Raw genomic sequence first — 21,223 nt, 5'->3', positions numbered from 1 at the left:
GCTTTAACCTTTAAATATCTATTTATTATTCTTGGTTTATGAGTACAAGACAAATGTGTGATTCCTATTTTGATATATATATATACAAATGTTAATCAGTGAAAACTGACCCAGAACATTCAATGTGTGCATGGAAAATGAGCAGCACGTAAAGGTTAAAAAAGCAAATGTCATTCAGGTAGGGAGTGAACCATTGCCTCCGTTACGGCTTCAGTCATGTGAACAAACTCACCGAACAAATAAATGATTATTAATGACAATAACCACCAAATGGAAAACAGTGTGACGATCTCAAATAATGACTCACATTTGCTTCCAATTTGCCTGTGACATTTGAAAACCAGTGTCAAATTCAGGAGAGTCCCCGGGGTGGCAGCCCCTAATGGAACGATGGCGCTTATGATACCTTGAAAATTCTGTATAGGGGCAGCTCAGAGGGAGGGTGTGCATACTCATTGACTTGCACACTGCTAATGAGCGTTATCTGTGGGGCAGGAGGGTTATCGAGCATCACTGCAGACAGTAGTAAATCTCATAGTCATCTGCTGTGCAGATGAAGCAAATCACCGTTAGACCTCAAAAACTGGAATCAAGCATTGTAAATTAATAGCCAATAGAACATGAACATTTGAAGCCAAAGTACACTAAAGTCTCAAATTTGATAGTAATATGCTAATCAAAACTGGTATAAGGTGCATTTAATGAGGTAAAGAGGCACAAATGACCTTATGTGCTTGGCCAACTTAATGCCAGCTAACGTTAGTTCTTGTCCATGAACAATAGCAATGCTATGCATCTCTCATGGATAAGGCTAAACTTGTGTTGACACAAAAATCCAAATTTTGTGGCATGGTGCAGTTGCACTGTCTACAAAAGTTGAGTTCTGTGTTGCTACTGGCTGCTGACCAGTCCAGGTTGCCTGTCACCTGGGATCAGTGGGGCCCAGTTACCCAAGGCCCTAATAAGGATGGTGAGGACAGATTCATAAACCTGGACTGCTAATCTGCCTTGCAACAGATTGTCCAAATAAGCACCCAAAATGTAAAAATATGGATTTTCTAAGTCTTTCCCATTAGTGCTTTGAAAGATTGCCAAATTTGGTCAAAAGTCTCATGAATATAGTCCCCCACCCAAATAGAATAAAGCTAACATGTCGTTTGCATCTAATTGTTCGCATTACTCTTCCTGTCTGATGGTTGCTGTTGTAATTGGCTTTACCATGAAAAGAAGGTCAACAATGCTGTGCTTGCTGGTGGCCGCTGTATTTGATTGGCCACATGCACGTCCTAATTATCACAGAAAAAACACACACGCACACACTGACCCACTGGGCTCAAATAGCTCACAACACACACACACACACACACACACACACACACACACACACACATTGATTTCAGATGAAAAGAATCCCACAAATAACATGAAGTGATTCTCGCCCAACACAGTTAGCTGGTGTCCACTCATTATGCGTCACAGTGGCAGTGGGCATAACACATTCCCTTATTAAGAGGAGAACAACCTGCCTGTGGCTTTTAATTGGGAATGTGAGCAGGTATTGGCAATGCATCAAATAGAGAGCTTTGATGGTAATTTCAAGAGGTCTGATATGAATTCCAGGGGGTCCGCTCAATCCGCTTTGTTGTGCTTATTAGTGGTCCGAACAGATAACAGATTGTATCTTAATTGGAAACCCCAGCAGAGGACTTGGTGACCACATTGTAAAATGATCCGTGCACACTCGAATTGGTATTTTTTCAAGATCCTTCATCAAAAACAACATAATCACAGGAAAATTAGAATCTAGATCAATTGAATGAAGTGTTAATGATGGATGCTCATTGAAGATTTGCTTTCTGAGGATTTTCTTTCCATTACATCAACAGTCATATTTTACTTTTTTTATTTTATTTTATCAGACAGTCATATTTTACTTATAATTCTTTTTCACATCAGTATTCAAATAAATTGTAGCTTTTTATGTTGTTGTTAATGGGTCAGCATTAAACGATGCTTTGTTTCTCAATTCAAAATGATACACTGAAAAATTAATTAGGGAATGGTGTTTATTAGTGCGGCGCTGACGAAATAAAATATGTAACCGTTTTCACCCCAAACAGTAAAAGACCAAACAAATAGCATAAAAGAAAGCCTCAAAGTGTGTCAATTAGTGCCACATTAAAGATGTTTTGTAAAATAATTTCAAATTAAAATGGTCAAATTACAAAAGGACCACATAAGCACAGTGTTTTTACATCAGGTGTTGACTGTGTCTAGTATATAGAGTGTTTTCAAAACAGTGTTCTAAATGTAGTCTGTGAAGTCTGGAGAAATAAATAAGTAACTTTAAACAGGCAACAACGGCTTTCAATGGGTAGAAAAACAGGGGGCAATCACAAATAAAACGTCACATTATTTGCAAACAACTGCAACATGCAATCCACCGAGGAGACTAATCAGAAATTTAACCTTCATTTGGATTTGAAAATACAGTCAGTGCCGCTTTTGGATGCATTTGGGAGAGAGTGAACTCTATTCAGCCTAAAACAGGACAATTCTAAACAAACTGTTCTCAAGTATTTTTTTTAATTGTAATTCATAACATTTACAGTATAGGTAATAATGTGAAAGTGATTATACTAGCACCTACTTACACAGTCAAACCACATCCCTAAGTCTTCCGTTCAAAATGTGGTAAGATACGTAATAACATCTACTAAAAGGGGACTTGAGTTTCTTTCACAGAACTCTTGATGCTGTTTTCAAAGAACTGTTTAGCCTTTCCTGTTAGTGTTATTGTGAAGAAAGCACAAGAGCAAACATAACCGGGCCGTAAGCTTGAGATAATAATGCACCTAAAAAAAAGAAAGACTGCCATTTTTCAAAAATAGAACATGTGAACAGAAGTTCAAAAAAAGAAGTCTAAAAAAAGTCAAATAACCACCTTCTTATGTAGACTCAGTTCAATCTTTCAACACAGTCAAAAGATGAGGACACATTTAAGGCATGACGATGATTAACACAATCCCAGTGAGCCAGGAGCACACTATATCTACCCTCCAATAGACATTCATGCATGTCATTGGCCTTTAGCACAGTGCCCCCTACTGGCACCCACCCCTGCAACCAGAACAAGACAACAATAGGCACTCACACTCACAGCAACGGATGATTCGGAGTGGCCAATTGGCCTACCAAGCATGTTTTTGGAATGTGGGAGGAAACTGTAGTGCCCCGAGAGCACCCGCGCAAGCACAGGGAGAACATGCACACCACACAGGTATGCCAAAGCCAGAGCTGTGAGGTGGACGGGCTAACCAGTGTCGCAAGACCAGTTTTAAATGAATTTAGAATTTATATATCAATATAACTAAATGCTGTGTACAAATTAAAAATATATGCATTCCAACTCATACATTTTTTTTTTACATTTGTATTACATTTTCCCCTGATTTACCTCTAACACTCCATCATTTACTTTTTTTTTTTAACTCAGCAAAATATCAGTATTGTAAATGATTGTGGATAGAAAGAATGTCTGAATTCACAAAATGGTTTTAGCCACACATATCCCCTTCAGCATCCCCCAAGAATTGGTGTACCCTCTTTCCCTCCAGTACACACTGTTTAAAAAATGTCATTTCATTGAAGAGATGCTCTTGCATTTTATCTTCTTTAAATGCTCCATATAAATTCACCAAAATTGTATTACACTGCCTGTACCACAACTTAGACCTGCTTTTTTTTCACCAAATTGTCAAGTGTGCCTCAGGCAATCGAACAAAAAACACCCTTGGTCCGCCAAAATGTCTGCAAAACTGAAGTAAAATACACTTACACAAAAATGAATATGTTCCCATTTTTAGGATACAAAAATAGTCATATATTATTAAAACAACAGAGATTTTTGTTGTTGTTGTTGTTTGTCGGTACGCAGGAGACAAGAGGTGTCCCTGTCGGTAAAAAAAACAACAACAAAAACAAACAAAAAAAACAAATAGAAAACCTTAATCATCATAATCATACAGTTTTCCCTGCAGTCATTACACGTATCAAATGCAAAAACACAAACATGTTTATTCACAGTTATTTTCTCCAATGGGGACAGCGCACAAAAAGCACAAGACACGTGGAATTGAAGATAACTTGTCCTGCCTATTTGGCGAGAATGACTTTGTGGTCGTCAAGGCCTTTGAATTTGTGACGTGTATGATGTGGGAGTGAGAAAAAGAAAAGGAGGAAAAGAAAACCTCCACCATGTCATTAGTGAAATCAATGTGACAGAGCTCTCCTTTGACAATTGCAACTCACTTTTGCTCACATGCTGGTATCAGCGCCCACCTGTGTCTAAGTATGTATCACAGCCCCCCAGGGGAGTGGGCTGCATCGGATCGCACAAGGTTCTACCGCCACCATCGGAGCACAAAGCGACCCTCGCTGCTCTGCTGTGGGGCCCTCAGTGTGCTTCTAATAATCTACCCAGCATGTGTTTATCTTTGTTGGACCGGGTTGTGTGGGGGCGGCGGCCGAGAACAAGGAAGGCATAGCAGACGAGCTCCTGCCAGCCCGAGTGTAAGAAGCCTGCAAATCCAGAGGGACCGGCAGCTTTTGTGCGAACGTGTCTTGGAGTCAGTCGGCTTGTGTGGTTTGATGAGGGTGATGTGAATCATCCGCTACTGCCGTTACCATTCAATAATCAGCAGCACAAATCTGAGGGGGCGTGGGATTGGGAAGTACACTTGTTACACTAAGCAACTATTTATCCATGGAATGAGTCACCAACCCAAACAGCCAGCAATATTTGCGATGTTTGACGAACACAATAGATAGCTATCTTTGAGCATCCATTAAGAATGATGTATTGATTGGAGGTGTAAACTCTACAGAGGAATTTAGGGCTATGCGTTAACAAACAATCTCTACATCTTTGTTCTAGAAAAAGGTGCAAGGCCATGGATTATTTGTACTTTTATGGGATAGTGTGCAGCATTTTGTTAACCATAAATGACTTGATCAATGTTACAGTAGCCTACAGGTAGGAAGTGTATGAGGCTGGCGGAAAAAAAATGTCAGTACTGTAAAGTACCAGAGGGCTCGGCACAGATATATGTGTCCTGCCGTTATTCACAGGGGGTAAAGACTCAGTCGGCCAGCAAATAGTGAAAATTTGCATCTTGGACAGCCATTATAAATGTGCAAAAAAAAATAAGAACAATGACAACAATGTTTTCCTCAACAAAAAATTTGAATGGCTCCTGCCCAAACATGAAGAAACAATATTGAATAAAAATGACAGTATATCATTGAAAGGGGCAGAGACCAAAAAATACAGTAATGTCTTCATATTAGTGTTGTGTGTCCCTATTTGAATAAATTTGACTTGACCCACATTTTTTTTTGCTGGTTTATCTTAATGTAAGATTGAGGATATGAGTGTTGCCAAAGATTATTCATTTTACGCTGACGTGGCATTGTAGTTCTCCCAATTTTTTTTTATCTCTCTAGCTACATTGTGACATCTTCTGTTAATTGAATCCCACTAGGAACCGTCATCATCACAGACACATCCGCCAGCACGCAGAGAAACACGCAGCGAACGACTTAGGTGCGGCTCATGGCGTTGATTGAGTGAAGACGTGCAGTACAGGAGGAGAAGTGCAGCTAATGAGTTATTTAGAGCCAGTGAGGTCGTTTTGAGATCAGCCTAAGGTCAAAGCATTCCCCACACCTTTAATGAACAAATCCACCCGACAGAGAGATTCATGGGTGTGAGTGCCCAGACTGACCTGCTTAGTGAACCACCGAATCTTTACATCATAATATGGCACAAGGCTTTTACGTTTAGTGCAAGCTTTAGTTTGTTCCAGTCTTAGACACATCCTCCGACATATGAGGATATCTTTGAAAGAAACACCATCAATTCATTAAGCTTCCCTCCTTTTTTCTTCCTAATGAGACATTTCTGTTTCCAAATTTGTAGGAATAGTTTGAGGAAGGCATGACAGCATGACAGGCAAAGGTCCATAAAGGCATGCTTGGATACATTTGATGTGGAGGAATTTGACAAAGCCCTGACCTCAGACCCATCAAACACCTAAGGGAAGAACAGAGAGGCTGTCTTTCAGCTCCGTCAGTGTCCTCTGACCTGACTTTTTTTTCCTTTCTTTTTTTTTAGAATTACAGAATTTCATAATCCAAAATATCATAGGAGGACCTTCCAGAATGGGAGAGAGTTCACTGCATAATATATCTATAAAAATATAGACATAATGGCTAAACTCAAAATTCAACGTTAACAAATTTTGATAAGTTTTTAGTAGGGCAATTCAAATATTTCATATAAGTTTTGCTGTTGTAAAAATTGACAACTGAGGAAACAATTTGCTCAATTTGCTATGCTTACTACCAATGTTTTAAAAATATTTATATTTTTTAAGTTGTTTCAAATTAGAATTTTGACCACAAAAAAAATCAGTTTTTAATGTAACAACGTGGGTTGTGTTGACCGATATATTCAATAAATGAGTATTTGGCAGTGACTTATGATAGCTGTCTGGCACACTTGGAAGCAAGTACTACAAAGTGATGTGGCTTTTACCTGGTACTGCCTAGTTTGCCAATGGACACTCAAACACTCAAAATGAGGAAACATTCACCAAGCTGAGAAAGTGATAAAGGGGCAAAGGTGACCCTTGTAAGATAGTATTCCTGAAGTTAGTGTCTCCCCGCAAGGTATCCAACCCTTTAAGGAGAGTTAAGCACAGGAACTGCAACAGTAGACTCAATTTCAGTAATGCTATTCTGAGAAAAACATGTAACGTCATCCAGCCAGTCAGTCAGTAGGTTTTGCTGCCTGATGTGATTGAAATGAAAATCAAAGCATATCAATCCTCCCAGGTTAATTGGTCTTACACAGTACATTTGTGGAGCCTCTACATCCCCGGGGACGCCTGTGGCCCGTGCAAACTTTAATTAGTGGGTTTTACCTTAGCCAGAGAGGGATTGGTGGAGAGTGGAAAAAGGTGAAAAGAAAGGTCAAGGAGAGCGAGAACACTTTAATGCAAATCTGGGCGTACAAAGTATGATCTGTCTAGTCTTTAAAACTCTCCTACTTAACAATCATCGACCGTTGCTGGATCGCGGCTTTCCATGCGGCAAATCATTAATTTATGGACATCGACTCAGTCAGCACTCATACGCCGATGTGGGCTCATATTTCAGTGTAAATGATGACACATCTGCTGGAAACCATTGGTCAGTGGCCAGCCTACCTGCCCACAGTGCCTTTGAATTTGAGCATCAGTGCACATATTTACAGAAGCACTGAAACTGCCAAGAAACAAAACGAGACTTTGAACTTTGCATGAATACTTGTACAGCTGCAACAGATTTCCGTGTTCTACATTCCCTGTTTGTTTATGGGGTAAAGAGCACCCAGACATAGCCGAAAGAAAAATATTGTTCCACCTTGAACATTAGCCATTTCCAAATTCTCTGAAAAGATAATCAGATTTCTGAGATGTGTACTGTGGAGTTAATAAAGTATGGTCAAAAGGACAACATCAAGTGCCACTCAAAGAAAACCCCCCAAGGCAACAATAAAAAAAATAGTATTCTGCGCACTAAAACTCTTTTATCAGGTGGTGGAAAGGAAAAAAAGACCACAATCCTAACACTCTTGTAGACCATGAAATCCAGATGCAAGGATGCTGCTACAAGAAAATGATCAGGGATAAAGACAAGGAGCAGACAGGAAGGTAAAGTCAACAAAACAATGATATCAGAAAAGAAAATATAAGCACTGGGGAAGAAAAATAAAAGCAAGAAATGGTAAACCGGAGAAGGCAACTTGCAGCATTGTTTAGTGTTGATGTAAAAAAAAAAAAAAAGATTGTGACATGTTCTTGGACTCAGCATTTGCTCCACTCAATCTCTTTCATAGGGTTTATCAACATACATTTATCAGTTTATCAAACACCATTTGCCATGACCCACAATAATTTACTCTGAAAGAGCAGAATTACTCAAAATGATATATCATTTTAGTAGATTTGCTTTATAGAGCCAAAAGACGCAGAGCAGAAAGTTGGCGGTCCTTGCAATGCATCATTCAAGACAAGAACAACAAGGCATTACCATATTGCTAGCTTAGCTTCATTTCATTTTCAGGAACCTAAGTCTGGTAACATTTCCACAACATGCTGCGCACCAACAAATTAAAAATGGAGGACCTTTGAGAACAACAGACCTTTGCAAAGGTGATAGAAATAAAAATAAAGTCCTCTCTCGCAATGTTAAGGAAAGTGCAAACACATAAAAGAAATTGTACTTCAATGCGGTAGCAAAAGGCAAATTTAGGGGAACCACTTTGACCTTGGGTCAGTCAAGCATGGTGAAAAAGTAATAATCTATTGCCAATCACATCGCTCAGTGCATCAGGCTCTCTAATCTACGACTCTCAACTCTAGTCCCTAAATTGTCCACAAGTGTGAATATCATCAGGGTGAATGCTTCTATATATGCCTTGTCATTGGATGGCGAACAGTCCACGTTGTGATTGACTCCAGGTCACGCTTGTCGCTAGAGTGTAAACATACTGGAAGGATGGATGCAGAAAATCATCGTCCAAAAAAGGTTAGGGCAATGGGTTCTAGACTTTATATATTGACGGTCGTCTTTTGTCTTGAGACAAAATTCTCAATTCGAGTTTGCTTCAAAGCAAAAAGACATACATTCCATACACTCCCGCCAGCACATGTTTAACAGTACAAGTCAAGAAATCAGGTGGACTTATGTGCTTGCAAACGCAACATACTGCACATCCGCACGATGACACATTTGACAAAATTGGACTGTGACAAACTGAAACAGTTTCACAATTCCAGTCTTTCCGGCCCTTACAATTTCCTTCAGTCAAGCTGCTGTTTGTTTTGTTCATTTCAGGGTGACTGTGAATCACCATTTGTAATCACATTGGTCTGCCCACCACAGTCACCTTTTTTGGTGCATCTGAGAAGTAATTTACCTCACGGTGGTTTGAAAAGTCATGATTGTTTATATTCAAAGAGACCCCATCCTGAGCACACTCCAGACTTGATTGTTTACCCATCTACCAGGTGACATCACGGCTGTTCTCTTTTCCCCAACACTCCTTCTGTCTATCCTCCATCCCATTCCTCTTGGCACAAACCAATTCTAGCAAAGAGGCTCAATGACAAATCAAACGTAATACCATGTAGCAAACTCAGCAGGCGACGGGGTTTCTGGCTGTCTATCTAGTAAGCTGTTGGCCACCAGGGAAATAGGGATTGTGTGCACCTTCCGATCGGTATGGAAATCACCAGTCAACACAAAATCCAAACACAAAGCACTTTTAACGGTGTCAACATGAAACAAAAAAAAAGTTTGGCAAAAGTTGAAAACTGTGGAGATGATTGAGCTCATTTGAAAAAGATGAAGTAAAAACAAAAGGGAGATGGGAGATAAGAGTCAATTTGCTAACTAAAATTGCAAATTTATGTTGTCGTGCTGCAAGAAAATCACTTACAAGATTCAAGCGAGAAGTCATAAAAATGTAACCACTGCATTACATTCAAATAAGATTATTTTGATTGAGTGACAATGAAGCATTAAGCTACCCGCCCTCCAAAAAAATCAGACTGTCGGAAAATAATGAAACAAACATTGAGTCATCTTCTGAAGTGCACATCCCCAATGTGTTTCCTGGGGGTGCTAGAGCCTATCCGAGCTGTCTTAGGCCGGTAGGCAGGGGACACCCTGATTTGATTGCCAGACAATCGCAGGGCACACATAGACAAAAAAACCATCACACTTACTGTGCATGGTAATCTGGAATATGGGAGGAAACTGGAGTACCCCAGGGGAACCCAGGAAGGCACGGGGAGAACATGCAAACTACACGCAAGAAGATGGAATGGAACCCTGCACTTCTGAACTGGGAGGCGACATGCTAACCAGTGTACCACCGTGCTGCACAACAAACAAACAAAATTTAAAATACTCTATTTCTACCAAAATATGTATATTTTGTATATGTATATTTTTAATGAGTCATGTGAAAAGGGTTATACTACATATTAAAAATGAATAGCATCTACAATATTGTAGTGGAGTTTAATCATTCTAGATTGATTTACTATCATTTGTGAAATGCTTGATAGTGTATTTGCCTACAAACTTCATTTGACTTGAGAGAACCATGACTCAGCAACTTCACCGACAACTTAACTTTCCAAAACATGCCTCTTTCTTTCCATGCATTACTCAAAACTGGTCAATCCAGCGCAGCAGTGCATCCATCAAGTATTTCCAATAAAAAAAAAAGGCGCCACTGCTCTTGTACTTGTGTCCTGCATTAAAAATGTGCTCCATAGTGTGCTGTCTGGGATCATGGTGGAGTGAAGTTAATGAAGCTTCACTGGGGCTTTTCAACAGCTTAAAACTTCGATGACACTGTCCGTTCTTAACATGTAAGCCTCGTTGTAAATAAGCATCAAATACAAAAGTAGGCTTCTGTGCAAACAACGGAGCCATTGGAAAAAGCATGCGAAAACATGTGAATAAATCATTTCAATGTAAATATCACTTGTGAATAAAACATAATGGTGTCTGGTTGTTATTTCCCCTCTTTGGTATGCTGGATAGAACATAGAGTGACATTACTATACAGTAAATGTCACACAATGAAAAGGGGGGAAAAAAGGTAAGATGGTCCAAATGTTGATGGGACCATAGAAAACATCCACGGTGAAAACAGGACACGTGTAAATATACCGATTAATCTATCAAATTAAATCATGTTGATCACACAGACAATGTCATACTTCTTTTTTCGTGAGAATATACAGTTGAATGACACTGGCATTTTAAAATAAATAAAAGCAAAATACATTGCCTCACAAGGATGTATCTATTACTAACTTAAATATATGTTGTTGAATGAGACTCTACAAAAGTTATGATCCAAAGTGAATGCATTCAGTCCATTTATGAACAAAGGTAAGTGAACTTCCAATGACTTGAACTCAGCACAGGGAAATCATACACTGTACTCAATATATTGTTTAACATTAACATTTCGGTGGGCCACTGTCTCACTGCCCTCGGTTTCCTCTCACAAAATAGTCAAGCCAGCACTGTAGCACGAGCCGCTTAAAACAATACCAGAAAAAGATGACACCCAAAACAGTTCCGTAAACCATAGCTAATGGATCAGAGGGGGAAGCGGAGAAAAGAGCAACGCACAAGGGATATTTATTTTTAAAGAGACAGATTCTGATGACTGAATTAGAGTAGCAGAAGGGCAGTAAATGTGCACGGGGGGTGCAGACATGGGAGGCTGTCGGCGGCAGGTATCAAAGGCAGCTAATATTCAGAGGGCTAAAGTTAAAGTGCACTGTGAAAGCCAGAATGGCTCTCATCTGAGAGGAGAAGATTAAAATCAGTGGGACATCACAGCGAGGTAATATGAAGCTGGAATTAGAGCAAATCTCTCTCCCCCTCCCTGAAACACACGCGCACACACCCACCCCCACACTCATACGCAAGTCTGATATATAGATATATATATATATATATATATATATATATATATATATATATATATATATATATATATATATATATATATATATATATATATATATATATATATGATTAAAAAAGAACATGCTTGAGAACTGACCATTGAGTTAGTCACAGTGGGCCAAAGAAATGAACATCAGGCTATTTTGTGTTTTATTGAGACTAATGTCTCCTGCCTGCGCCAGCAATTAATGGCCTCTCGTCCAGAATGAGGAAAATGCAACCATTTGGACTCTTTTGTTTGTTAAAATGAGATAAAAACCTATCAAGGCGGCTTGAAATAACAACGGGCATTTACGGACTCTGTGATTTACTAGTTGGAGTCGAGGTCTGGAGCCATCAAAATAATTGAGCAAAGGGAATGGGGGCTATCCTTCAGCAACAATGGGAGACACACGGAATGAGCATGTGGTAAAACGCCAATTGTGGTCTTGTTTGCTGTTAAACAATGAGCTGGACGGAAAGTGGCCATATCTCTTGACTGGAAGCTGGCCTGGCCTTCAAATAGATATCAACATGCCCAAAGAGTTTGGTGTCGCCAAGATGAGAGTCTGGACCTTATTTTCTATAATATTACTGCAATCAAACATAGGCAGTTTATCCAAACAATTCCTAAAACCTTTGTCACCATTGAGTTACAGGTGGGGTGGTGCATATCACAACCGAGTTTGGGTGAAAATTACTTATGGACGATTTAGAGTCTGAGCAAACGTGTTGAGAGTGCGGGAGGTATCAAAAGTGTGTTTACTACAATTACCACAATGGACTGTAACAATGGACAGAAGATAAAATGTGTTACATGAGAAGGTAGAGGTCCTGTTGTTGTCTCGAGATAAAAAGCAACTCAATGTTTGTGACTAAACGTTTGACAGGATCCATAATACAATTTAAGTGACAATCAGTGTTGCAATGTGTGAGCACACAAGTTGAAGGTTTGACTTGTAGGTTTCTTTCTTCTTTTTTACACCCCCCAGAGTGTGAGGTTACGGAGCGTCATGTGGGGTTCATACATCGGTTGAGTGCGTTTGATCCGATGGCCCGATCGGCCCTGATGTTAACAGAGTTATTAGGAGGCTTATTAGGTAAGGTCCTAAAGGCAGCTAACCCCCCCGCCCCCAACCCCCGCACAACCACCACCGATTTCATCATTACCACCATCCTGGCTGGGTCATTACTGGGGATGTGCTGCCCTATAGCAGGGGTGTGAAAGTGATGTGACTCACTGGGGAGTTCAACTCCAGTTGCAAAACTAGATTTGCATTTTAAATTACAAACTCCGCTAATTGTTTGAGTTCTAAAAGGAGCCTGTTTAAGCTGGAAACTGTGAGTAGCAAACCACTTGCTTGCTTGTGCTAATTGTTGCCATTTTCACGTTGATCGAACATGAATTACTGCTTTAGCACCGTCAAAAATGTAAGTTGTGTTTTTTTCACAATGTATTTATAACTTGCAACTATCATCATTTCCTAGTTCAATTTCAATGGCAGCCTGTTTAGGTAGCAAACAAGTCAGGCCTGAATTAACTGTGCTCACTATTGAGCGCTGCCAAGTCGTGTAATCTATCACTGACTTCAGCTTCACGATGTAGCAACTATGCAGCATAACCTTGTTCATTCTAAATGTTTGATCACATTTGCTGTTCACGATAAAAAATTAAGGCATTTATCATAGCCGCCCCTAATAGATGTAAGAGGCTAATTGTCAGAATGTGGGCTGTAAACAAAAGAGACATAAAACTGCCAGTTCCCAAGCACAACAATGAATGAACTACATGAGGCTGTCTGCGAACCCAGCTGTTTAGTGTCTGGAGAATTTACAGCTACGTGGGAGCGGATTAATGATGTTTGCGAGAAGAACGGAACAATATAAACAGTCTGGTGGCACTGTGTGGGTGTGGCTTAATGATAAGAAGAAATACCTGCGCTCAGCAAGGAAAAGCAAGACAGCAACGATTTGACAAAGAAATCTGTGACAGCGGCTAAAGATGAGCTTATTTACACTAGAATGGTTTGCAACGGGTCCCCTAAAAGTCCGGCAAACCAAAGCGAGTATTTCAAGCAGTTGACAAGGACAGTCTCATCCCCTACATGAATTATGCATCATCGTAGGTGAAGGGAGGAAAGGATGAAATGCGCCTCGCAACATCAACGAGCCCCCATAATGAAGCCTTAAAGTTTGATGGGATGTATTTATGGCTACAACCTTACCGGCATCCCTAAAAGCTTGTATGTAATCAATACTCATTATTGCCAAAGAGGCATAATGAATACACGAGACATAATGCGGGGGATTTCGGTTTCAATCTGTCACACCATTTTATGTATAAGCAAGCCTTGTCCATCTGCAGTTGATGTGAGGCAAGTCAGGCAATGGAGGACACATTTCGAGGGCTGTAAAGTTTACCAGCATCCATCTTATTCCAAATTGAAGTGCAAAAGTTCCAGCTGAATGGATTGCCTTTCAAATGCAGCGGGCCATGGCAACACGCGTTCAATCCTGGAGTGAATCTGATTTGATCCCAAGAGCCACACAAAAGGCAAAACCAACTGATTGATAAAGCGAAGCCAAGTCAGAGAGGAGGAGAAGGAGGGGGGAGTCAGTGGAGAAGAAGAGTGTTAAGAAGGAAAGCAATTGTGGCGAGGAAGAAAAGAAGCAAAAAAATTGAGTGCAAAAGCAACCGTAAAAAAACTCTTTTAATCGGACACGGCCAGGTTGTTCTAAAAGGAACATTTCATGTGTTGTACAAATGTTGAAAAGATGAGAGCATATAGAGATGAGTGGCTGCGATAATGTAGCGTGATTTGGCGGTCGGAATATTTTGATCTCAGAGCATTTGATGGTGTCAAAGGTGGAAAAAAAAATAAAACAGAATAACATAGTTTACTCAGAATAAAATAATCACTGCAATGTCAAGCCGCTAAAAAAAAAAGTACGGTATTTTCCGGACTATAAGTCGCATCGGTGTACAAGTCGCACCAGCCATAAACTGCATAATAAAGAAGGAAAAGACAAGTCACACTGGAGTATAAGTCGCACTTTTGGGGGAAATTTATCTGATCAAATCCAACACCAAGAACAGACATGCCATCTTGAAAGGCAATTTAAATACAAATAAAATAGAGGCAACAACAGGCTGAATAATTGTACGGTATGCTAACATTACATGACACAAACAACAAACTGAAAATGTGCCTGATATGTTAATTAAGAGTTATAGCATGAATAACGTGCTAAACAGTTTACCAAACCATCCGTGTCACTCCACATCACTAAATCCAATGAAATCTTCATCCTGTGGTCACTTTTAAACAATTCCACAAACTCTGGAAGTAGAAGATGCGGCGCTTCCTCTTCTACGTCGCTTACGTCAGACTCATCCCAATTATCAACACAGGCCTAGCGCGCCCTCTTGCGGTTTAGTGTGAAAATAACATGTGAAATGATATAATAATATGTTAATAATTTCACATATAAGTCGCTCCAGAGTATAAGTCGCACCCCCGGCCAAACTATGAAAAAGAATTGTGACTTATAGTCTGGAAAGTACGGTAGTGTTTGCCTATTGGCATGGAATCTAAAGGTCAGCTGGGACAGGTTCCAGCTCCCTGTGATCCTAAATAGGCTAAGATGTTGACAAAATGGATGGATTGGCATTTGACCATAACTAACTGCAACATTTGCTAATTAGGATTAGTGTGAAATACGAATTACCAGATTTTTTTCACAATTATTGAACGGAAAAAGATGAATTTTGATATTTTAGCTAAACATACAATCATGCAAATTTTGAAAAAGGGTTGCTTTATCATTTTAGAGACTTTTACTCATAATAAGGATCAGAATTTTAAGGATTGACATTGTGTTCTTTTTATTCCTTTGTGTTGTAACCCTTGCAAATGTGGCTTCAACGATGCTTTTTGCACCATTAACAGAGGGCAGCTCTGCAGGGAATGCATTTCCACCTGCTTGCCTCATCCTTTGTAATACACAAGAATACACACCGATTGGGCATGAACACCTCCCTCCAAGATCACACGCATTTGTTTTTCTGTTTTTTTAAACATGAATTGTTTATCCTTTTGAAAAATAGGATGCAACAGCAAAGTGTGCTTTTTACTGTTGGATCAGCAGAAACACTATGCCTCCAAGAGGCTGAGGTTACAATGGGAACCTAGTGTGTCAAGCATTGTGACAAATTTTCAGCATTTTTCTACACAAAGCCACCCTGGCTGGCTCCACCGCCTCTCGATTGGGGTCCATATCAAACATTTAACAGCATTTTTCATTCATGAGAAAATCATGTTCTGTTTTAACAATCCCGGCATAAGAGCTGATGCAGGGAAGTTGCTGCAGGGGTAATTGATAGGGATCCAGCAAAGGTAACTCCCAGGGGAAATGCTGGATCGGAAATGCTTACCCTGCCAGCGGGAATATGGCCTATCTATGGAGCTTTTTTTTAAGCCCTATGGGGAAGAAGAGAATTTAAGAGGTCATTTAAAGCAAAATTAAACCATTTTTTTAATGTCGACCTGTAGTGTGAGATCTGAAATTATTCCTTCGTTCATACACACACATACAGTACACATGGTGAAAAAGTGAGGCACGAACAAGAACCAAATAAGTGCATAAACATTTGTCGATTTATAGCACAGGAGGAACATGCAAACTCCACAAGAGTGCCTGAGCTGAGAAAACATCTCGGTTGCAACTAACTGCTACACTGTTGTGCTTACAAGAAAAAAAAAAAAAAGTTTATCTAGGATACAAATAAATACTGTACTGCATGCAACCCACACATATTGTTTGGATTCTTATGAGTGGGGAACATTTTAACAATTCAAAAATGTTGAAAACCTCCTTTTTTGGGTGTGTTACGTACTTGTACTTTGTACCATTGATTTGTTTCCCTCTGGAACCATAGAAATATGGTTTCTATTCATACCCAAAATATCAGTATTATTATTATTATTAGATTATATTGACAAATGTCATATTGACATATGAACCTGCAGAACCATGACTTCAGATTTTCTTCATTCATCCATCAGCTGATAAAGATGCGTCACAACTACAGCAGTGACACTCTGATGAAGGCCGAAGTACATGCCGACCCATTTCAGGGAATGTAACCTAAAATTAAATTGTTTGTGATAAAAGAACCGAAAAAAAAAAGTATATGCATAATGTTGTGCCTTGGTGGCCAAGAATGCCAATGCCCAATGCCCATTTAATTATTACTATTGAGAGAATGTTTAAATCTTTACACTCTATTAAATGATGCTGTTGTTGCATGTTTTTGTACAGTATGAAGTTGTAGGGTACTATTTCTGTTCTTAAAAGCAAACACAGTCAAATACCTTTGTTATCACTGTCGGAACTGATCTCCACGGTAAACCGAGGTCCCGTTTGTAAGACAAACAAACTGCAACGGTGTGAGAGGCAAATGCAAAGAAATATCCACAGGTCTCCAGTCAAGTCAATTTAGGAAATAAGGTTTTTGGCAGAAAACCTCCAGTGAAATATGACTGGTGGTTTTGTCCGTGCCACTTTATTAAGTCTCGCTATGCCTACTCACTTTTCATCTGTATTATGTCAGGAAATCACCCTGCAGGCATTGAAGCAAAATTTCTATTAATTCCAGAGATAGACAGAAAAAAAGATTGATCAGCTTTGTGTGAAAACCTGTAGGCAAGAAGAAAGCTAGTGGTGTCCAAACTGACATTGGGTGTATGGTAAGGGCTGAAGTATTGAGTATAGTTATGTCCACATAGCCTGACAGAGCTCACATTTGACTGCTCAGCACTTGACAGGGTTTAAACTTCTCCCTCAACTGCTGCCAGAATTAGTGGGGTGAAATACACAGACATATTCCAAGAGGGGATGACACACATCACATCACCACGTGGGCGAAGTGGTTCCAAATACACAATTCCAAACACAAACAATGACTCTAGTCTGTACACTTTTTAGTTATTCATTATAATGTTAGGAAGCCTCTTGGTGAAACAAACTGGCCAGGGCTAGACACATCCCAGATCCCCCCTCCCTTGCCTAAAATAAATAACAAAAGAAAAAAAGACATATTGAATGAAGAAATGCTTTGCTGGACTATAACAGGCGAGGAGCAAACCGAGCATAGCTCCTCTCGGGTCAAACAATGCTTTTGTGCACCTACACAAAATGAGAATCAGAGCAAATACATCATGCAATTGCATTGAGAGAAAACCTATGTGAAGTCCCTGCAGCAGGAGCACTGCGCTCCTAATTGGCACAAAGTTAAGAATTAAGCGACTCAATAATCAAGGCCAATGTGTGACTGTTGAAATTAATATTTCAGGAAAAAAAGTGTCATGGGATAAAAGTGGCTTGGCATCTTTAGGCAGAGATGCTTGATGAAGTGCGTAAGCAAGCGGGGTGTTGTGTGAGCGGGCGAGAAGTGAAAAGTGAGATGACGCCTCCTTCCTTACCTTTGCTCTGTGATGAGAAGCAGTGGGAGAGCTGAGCAAACAGGTCGGGATTCTCAAACTTCTCTTCTTTCACTTTGATCCAGATGCAATTCTCCGCCATTTGCTGTGGCACTATCTGCAGTAACGCAAGTATTCCATTATCAGCCCAATCGGAAAGCACATAAAGTGCCACTCAAAAAAAGGTCTCTCTGGATATTGTGTGCGTGTGTTTTCTACATGTGCGCAAGGACACACACAAACACACACACACGACACATCCTTGTTTTTGACTGGATTCCCTTTGCAAGACGAAATGGCAAATTCTTATTGAATGACTACATCAAACTTTTTTGCTATAGTTTTTAACGCATATATACGTATATATTGTAATGCCGTCGACGTAGTCAGAGAACAATAACATTACAATAAATATATATATATATATATATATATATATATATATATATATATATATATATATATATATAAAGCTGTTTTAGAACTAAAGCAAGCAAGCAAGCGAAATTGTACTTAAATAACACCAGTGTTAACATAAGCTGTTATAAAATGTATTCAAATTTTGCCACCTAATATATGAATTGTGTCAATCGAACCAGCAGTACTAATCTATTCTTAGTATCATGTGGGAATGAAAAAAGAAAAAAAAATCACAAAAATAACAGATTCATATTTGATAGTCTACTTTTGAGTAAAATAAGAAGTAAATATTTGAAACTTTTTGTTTTGTGAAGTGAATTAAATTATTTTTATCACCCAAAAATGTGCAGAAATAATACAATAGTAATTGGATATGAGGTTCATATCGTACCTCATGAAACGCATGGATACCTCAAAACCAGTGCCTTCTTACTTATAACAAGCATTATTTGTCTTGATAGAATTTTGTTGAAATGTGTTCCTGAAGTAAGACTAAAACAAGAAAAATAAATCAATATCATACCGGAACAAAAACAAGTACAGTCCCCTTGTTTCAAGGTATTTTATCTTGCTGATGTTTATGTTTTTTCAGTGTATGTGGTCCTGATACATTTGGCCAAAGGGCGCATATCACTATGAAACTATTTTTGAAAATACGGTGTTACAATATTGATGGAAATAGAAGCTTGTGCGAAAAACAAAAAATACCTAAAAGGCAGTAACTACACTATTGTGAACTCTTTAACTAGAAAACCATAAAAAAATAAAATTTTGTTTTTATGGCATCTGTGAAACTTTGAAGCATCACAAATGACTTTTGAGCTTTAAAATTACCATCTAACATTGCACTCATAACTATTCTATCGTTTAGTCACATCGATTTGCAGTAATAATTATAATGATGATTATCACAGGATTCTGCTTGTAGCGACTTTATATGTCACATATACGGATTATCTGTATCCGCTTCAACCCGAAATACAATTCTAGCTTTAATTGCATTTCCTCGACTTACACAATGGTACAATATACTACAGTATTTTTATTCTCACCCCAATTACTTTTGACTGGTGAGGCAGTGCCACAACATCGCCACACACTGGGAAGCGTACTGAAATTATATGGAGAAAAATGAGTACTATTAAACCAATTTATGATGTCAGCAGCTATGTCACTTTAACTACTGTATCTACTAATAGGCCATACGATAGTACGTTATATACTTGGAGCTATGGTTTTGTAATTACATGGAACTTACTTTCCAAAGTCTTTGATTCGTGCTCTGGCAGGACAAACTGTGGATGGAACTGTTATGAAAAATAACTACAACTTTGTACAACTAATCCACCATTTGCCGCCGGCAGCCGTGCACTTCCAATCTATGAAGGCAGGAGATTATTTTGCCTGTCAAAACAATAGATTGTTTGTCCTAGGGTGTTTATGGATTTCATTTGCATTACCAAACCACTCTTCCTGCAAATCTAAGGTATCTTTCAATGCTACAACTACTGAAACATGATGTGTGTGTGTGTGTGTGTGTGTGTGTGTGTGTGTGTGTGTGTGTGTGTGTGTGTGTGTGTGTATATATATATATATATATATATATATATATATATATATATATATATATATATATATATATATATATATATATATATACACACACACACACACACACACATATATACATATATATATATATATATATATATATATATATATATACACACACACACACACACACACATACACACATGGGTGTGTGCGTGTGTGAAGCTTTACACAAATAAGACTTGCTAATTTTCTATTGCTCTGACACGATAAAAGAACTAGCCTCTTGTTAGGGTATGTATAAGAATCCAAAATACATTTGCATATATGACTTTTTAAAAAGGTCACCTGAAGTGTAATATAATCTGAAGAAATAGTGGGTTATAGAATGTGACACTGGCCTAAAGTTAAAAATGCCGAGGTGGCTTGCTTCAGAGTATGGCACAAAGAAAAAGAAAGTACATTCACATTTATCAACTACTTAGGGTGTATTCAGATTTGAAAAGTCCTTTAGTCTGCTTGTTTGGTCCGGGCCAAAAGCAGACATAATTTTTTTCGTTTAGTGTGGTTCCCATTAAGACTGTACATTTTGCAAGTGAAATGTATTGTGTAAACACTCCCACCCTTGTGACGATCTGTGCCCCCATTGGACACCAATGACCAGGGCGGCACACAGAGCACAGACCCACAAATGGAGGAAAACCTGCGAGTTCTACGTGCTGAATTCCTGCTTTGGATATTTGTGCTGTTGGTTCGGATCTACGCTGGTTGTATTCACACCTGAAGCGAACCACACCTGAGTTCGTTTGGAAGCGAACTTGAAAAAGTGGCTCTTGGTCCGTTTCTTTAATCCGCACCAGGATTCGTTTGCGTGTATTCACACCTGCACAAAAGGTCCGGACCAGCCTTACAATTAAACCCTGGTTCGATTAAAGTGGACCAAACAGTCAGGTCTAAATACACCCTTAGTTCCCTTTTGGTATTTAATGTTACGTAAGATGACAACAGAAGATGTCTACGTAGGCCTGTTAAATGACTATCACAACTCTTGACTTCCCTCTTTGTCATCGCTTGTACATGTCTTTGGTGTGGTGGTAAAAGGAAATTAGAAGTCGAAGAAATGGTAAAACAAAGTTGAGGAGTGATTCCGCTTCTAATTGTCTCTATGTAAAGTGCAGTGAGTT

At 39.1% G+C, this 21,223-nt stretch overlaps 1 protein-coding gene across 9 annotated transcripts in view; it reads right to left on the bottom strand.

Annotated features, from left to right (window-relative positions):
* The window catches only part of diaph2 (diaphanous-related formin 2), a 323,477-nt gene that overhangs the window by 160,725 nt on the left and 141,529 nt on the right, over positions 1-21,223 (bottom strand). For all 9 annotated transcript variants that reach the window (XM_085903879.1, XM_085903888.1, XM_085903893.1 and 6 more), the window contains one exon: positions 18,072-18,186. In XM_085903879.1, the coding sequence (XP_085760005.1) occupies positions 18,072-18,186 (115 nt within the window). The remainder of the gene's footprint in view (positions 1-18,071; positions 18,187-21,223) is intronic.

Source organism: Syngnathus leptorhynchus, chromosome 2 (genome assembly GCF_054491065.1).
Source record: "Syngnathus leptorhynchus isolate UIUO chromosome 2, UIUO_Slep, whole genome shotgun sequence".
Classification (NCBI taxonomy): Eukaryota; Metazoa; Chordata; class Actinopteri; order Syngnathiformes; family Syngnathidae; genus Syngnathus; species Syngnathus leptorhynchus.
This window is presented reverse-complemented; position numbering and strand designations above follow the sequence as displayed.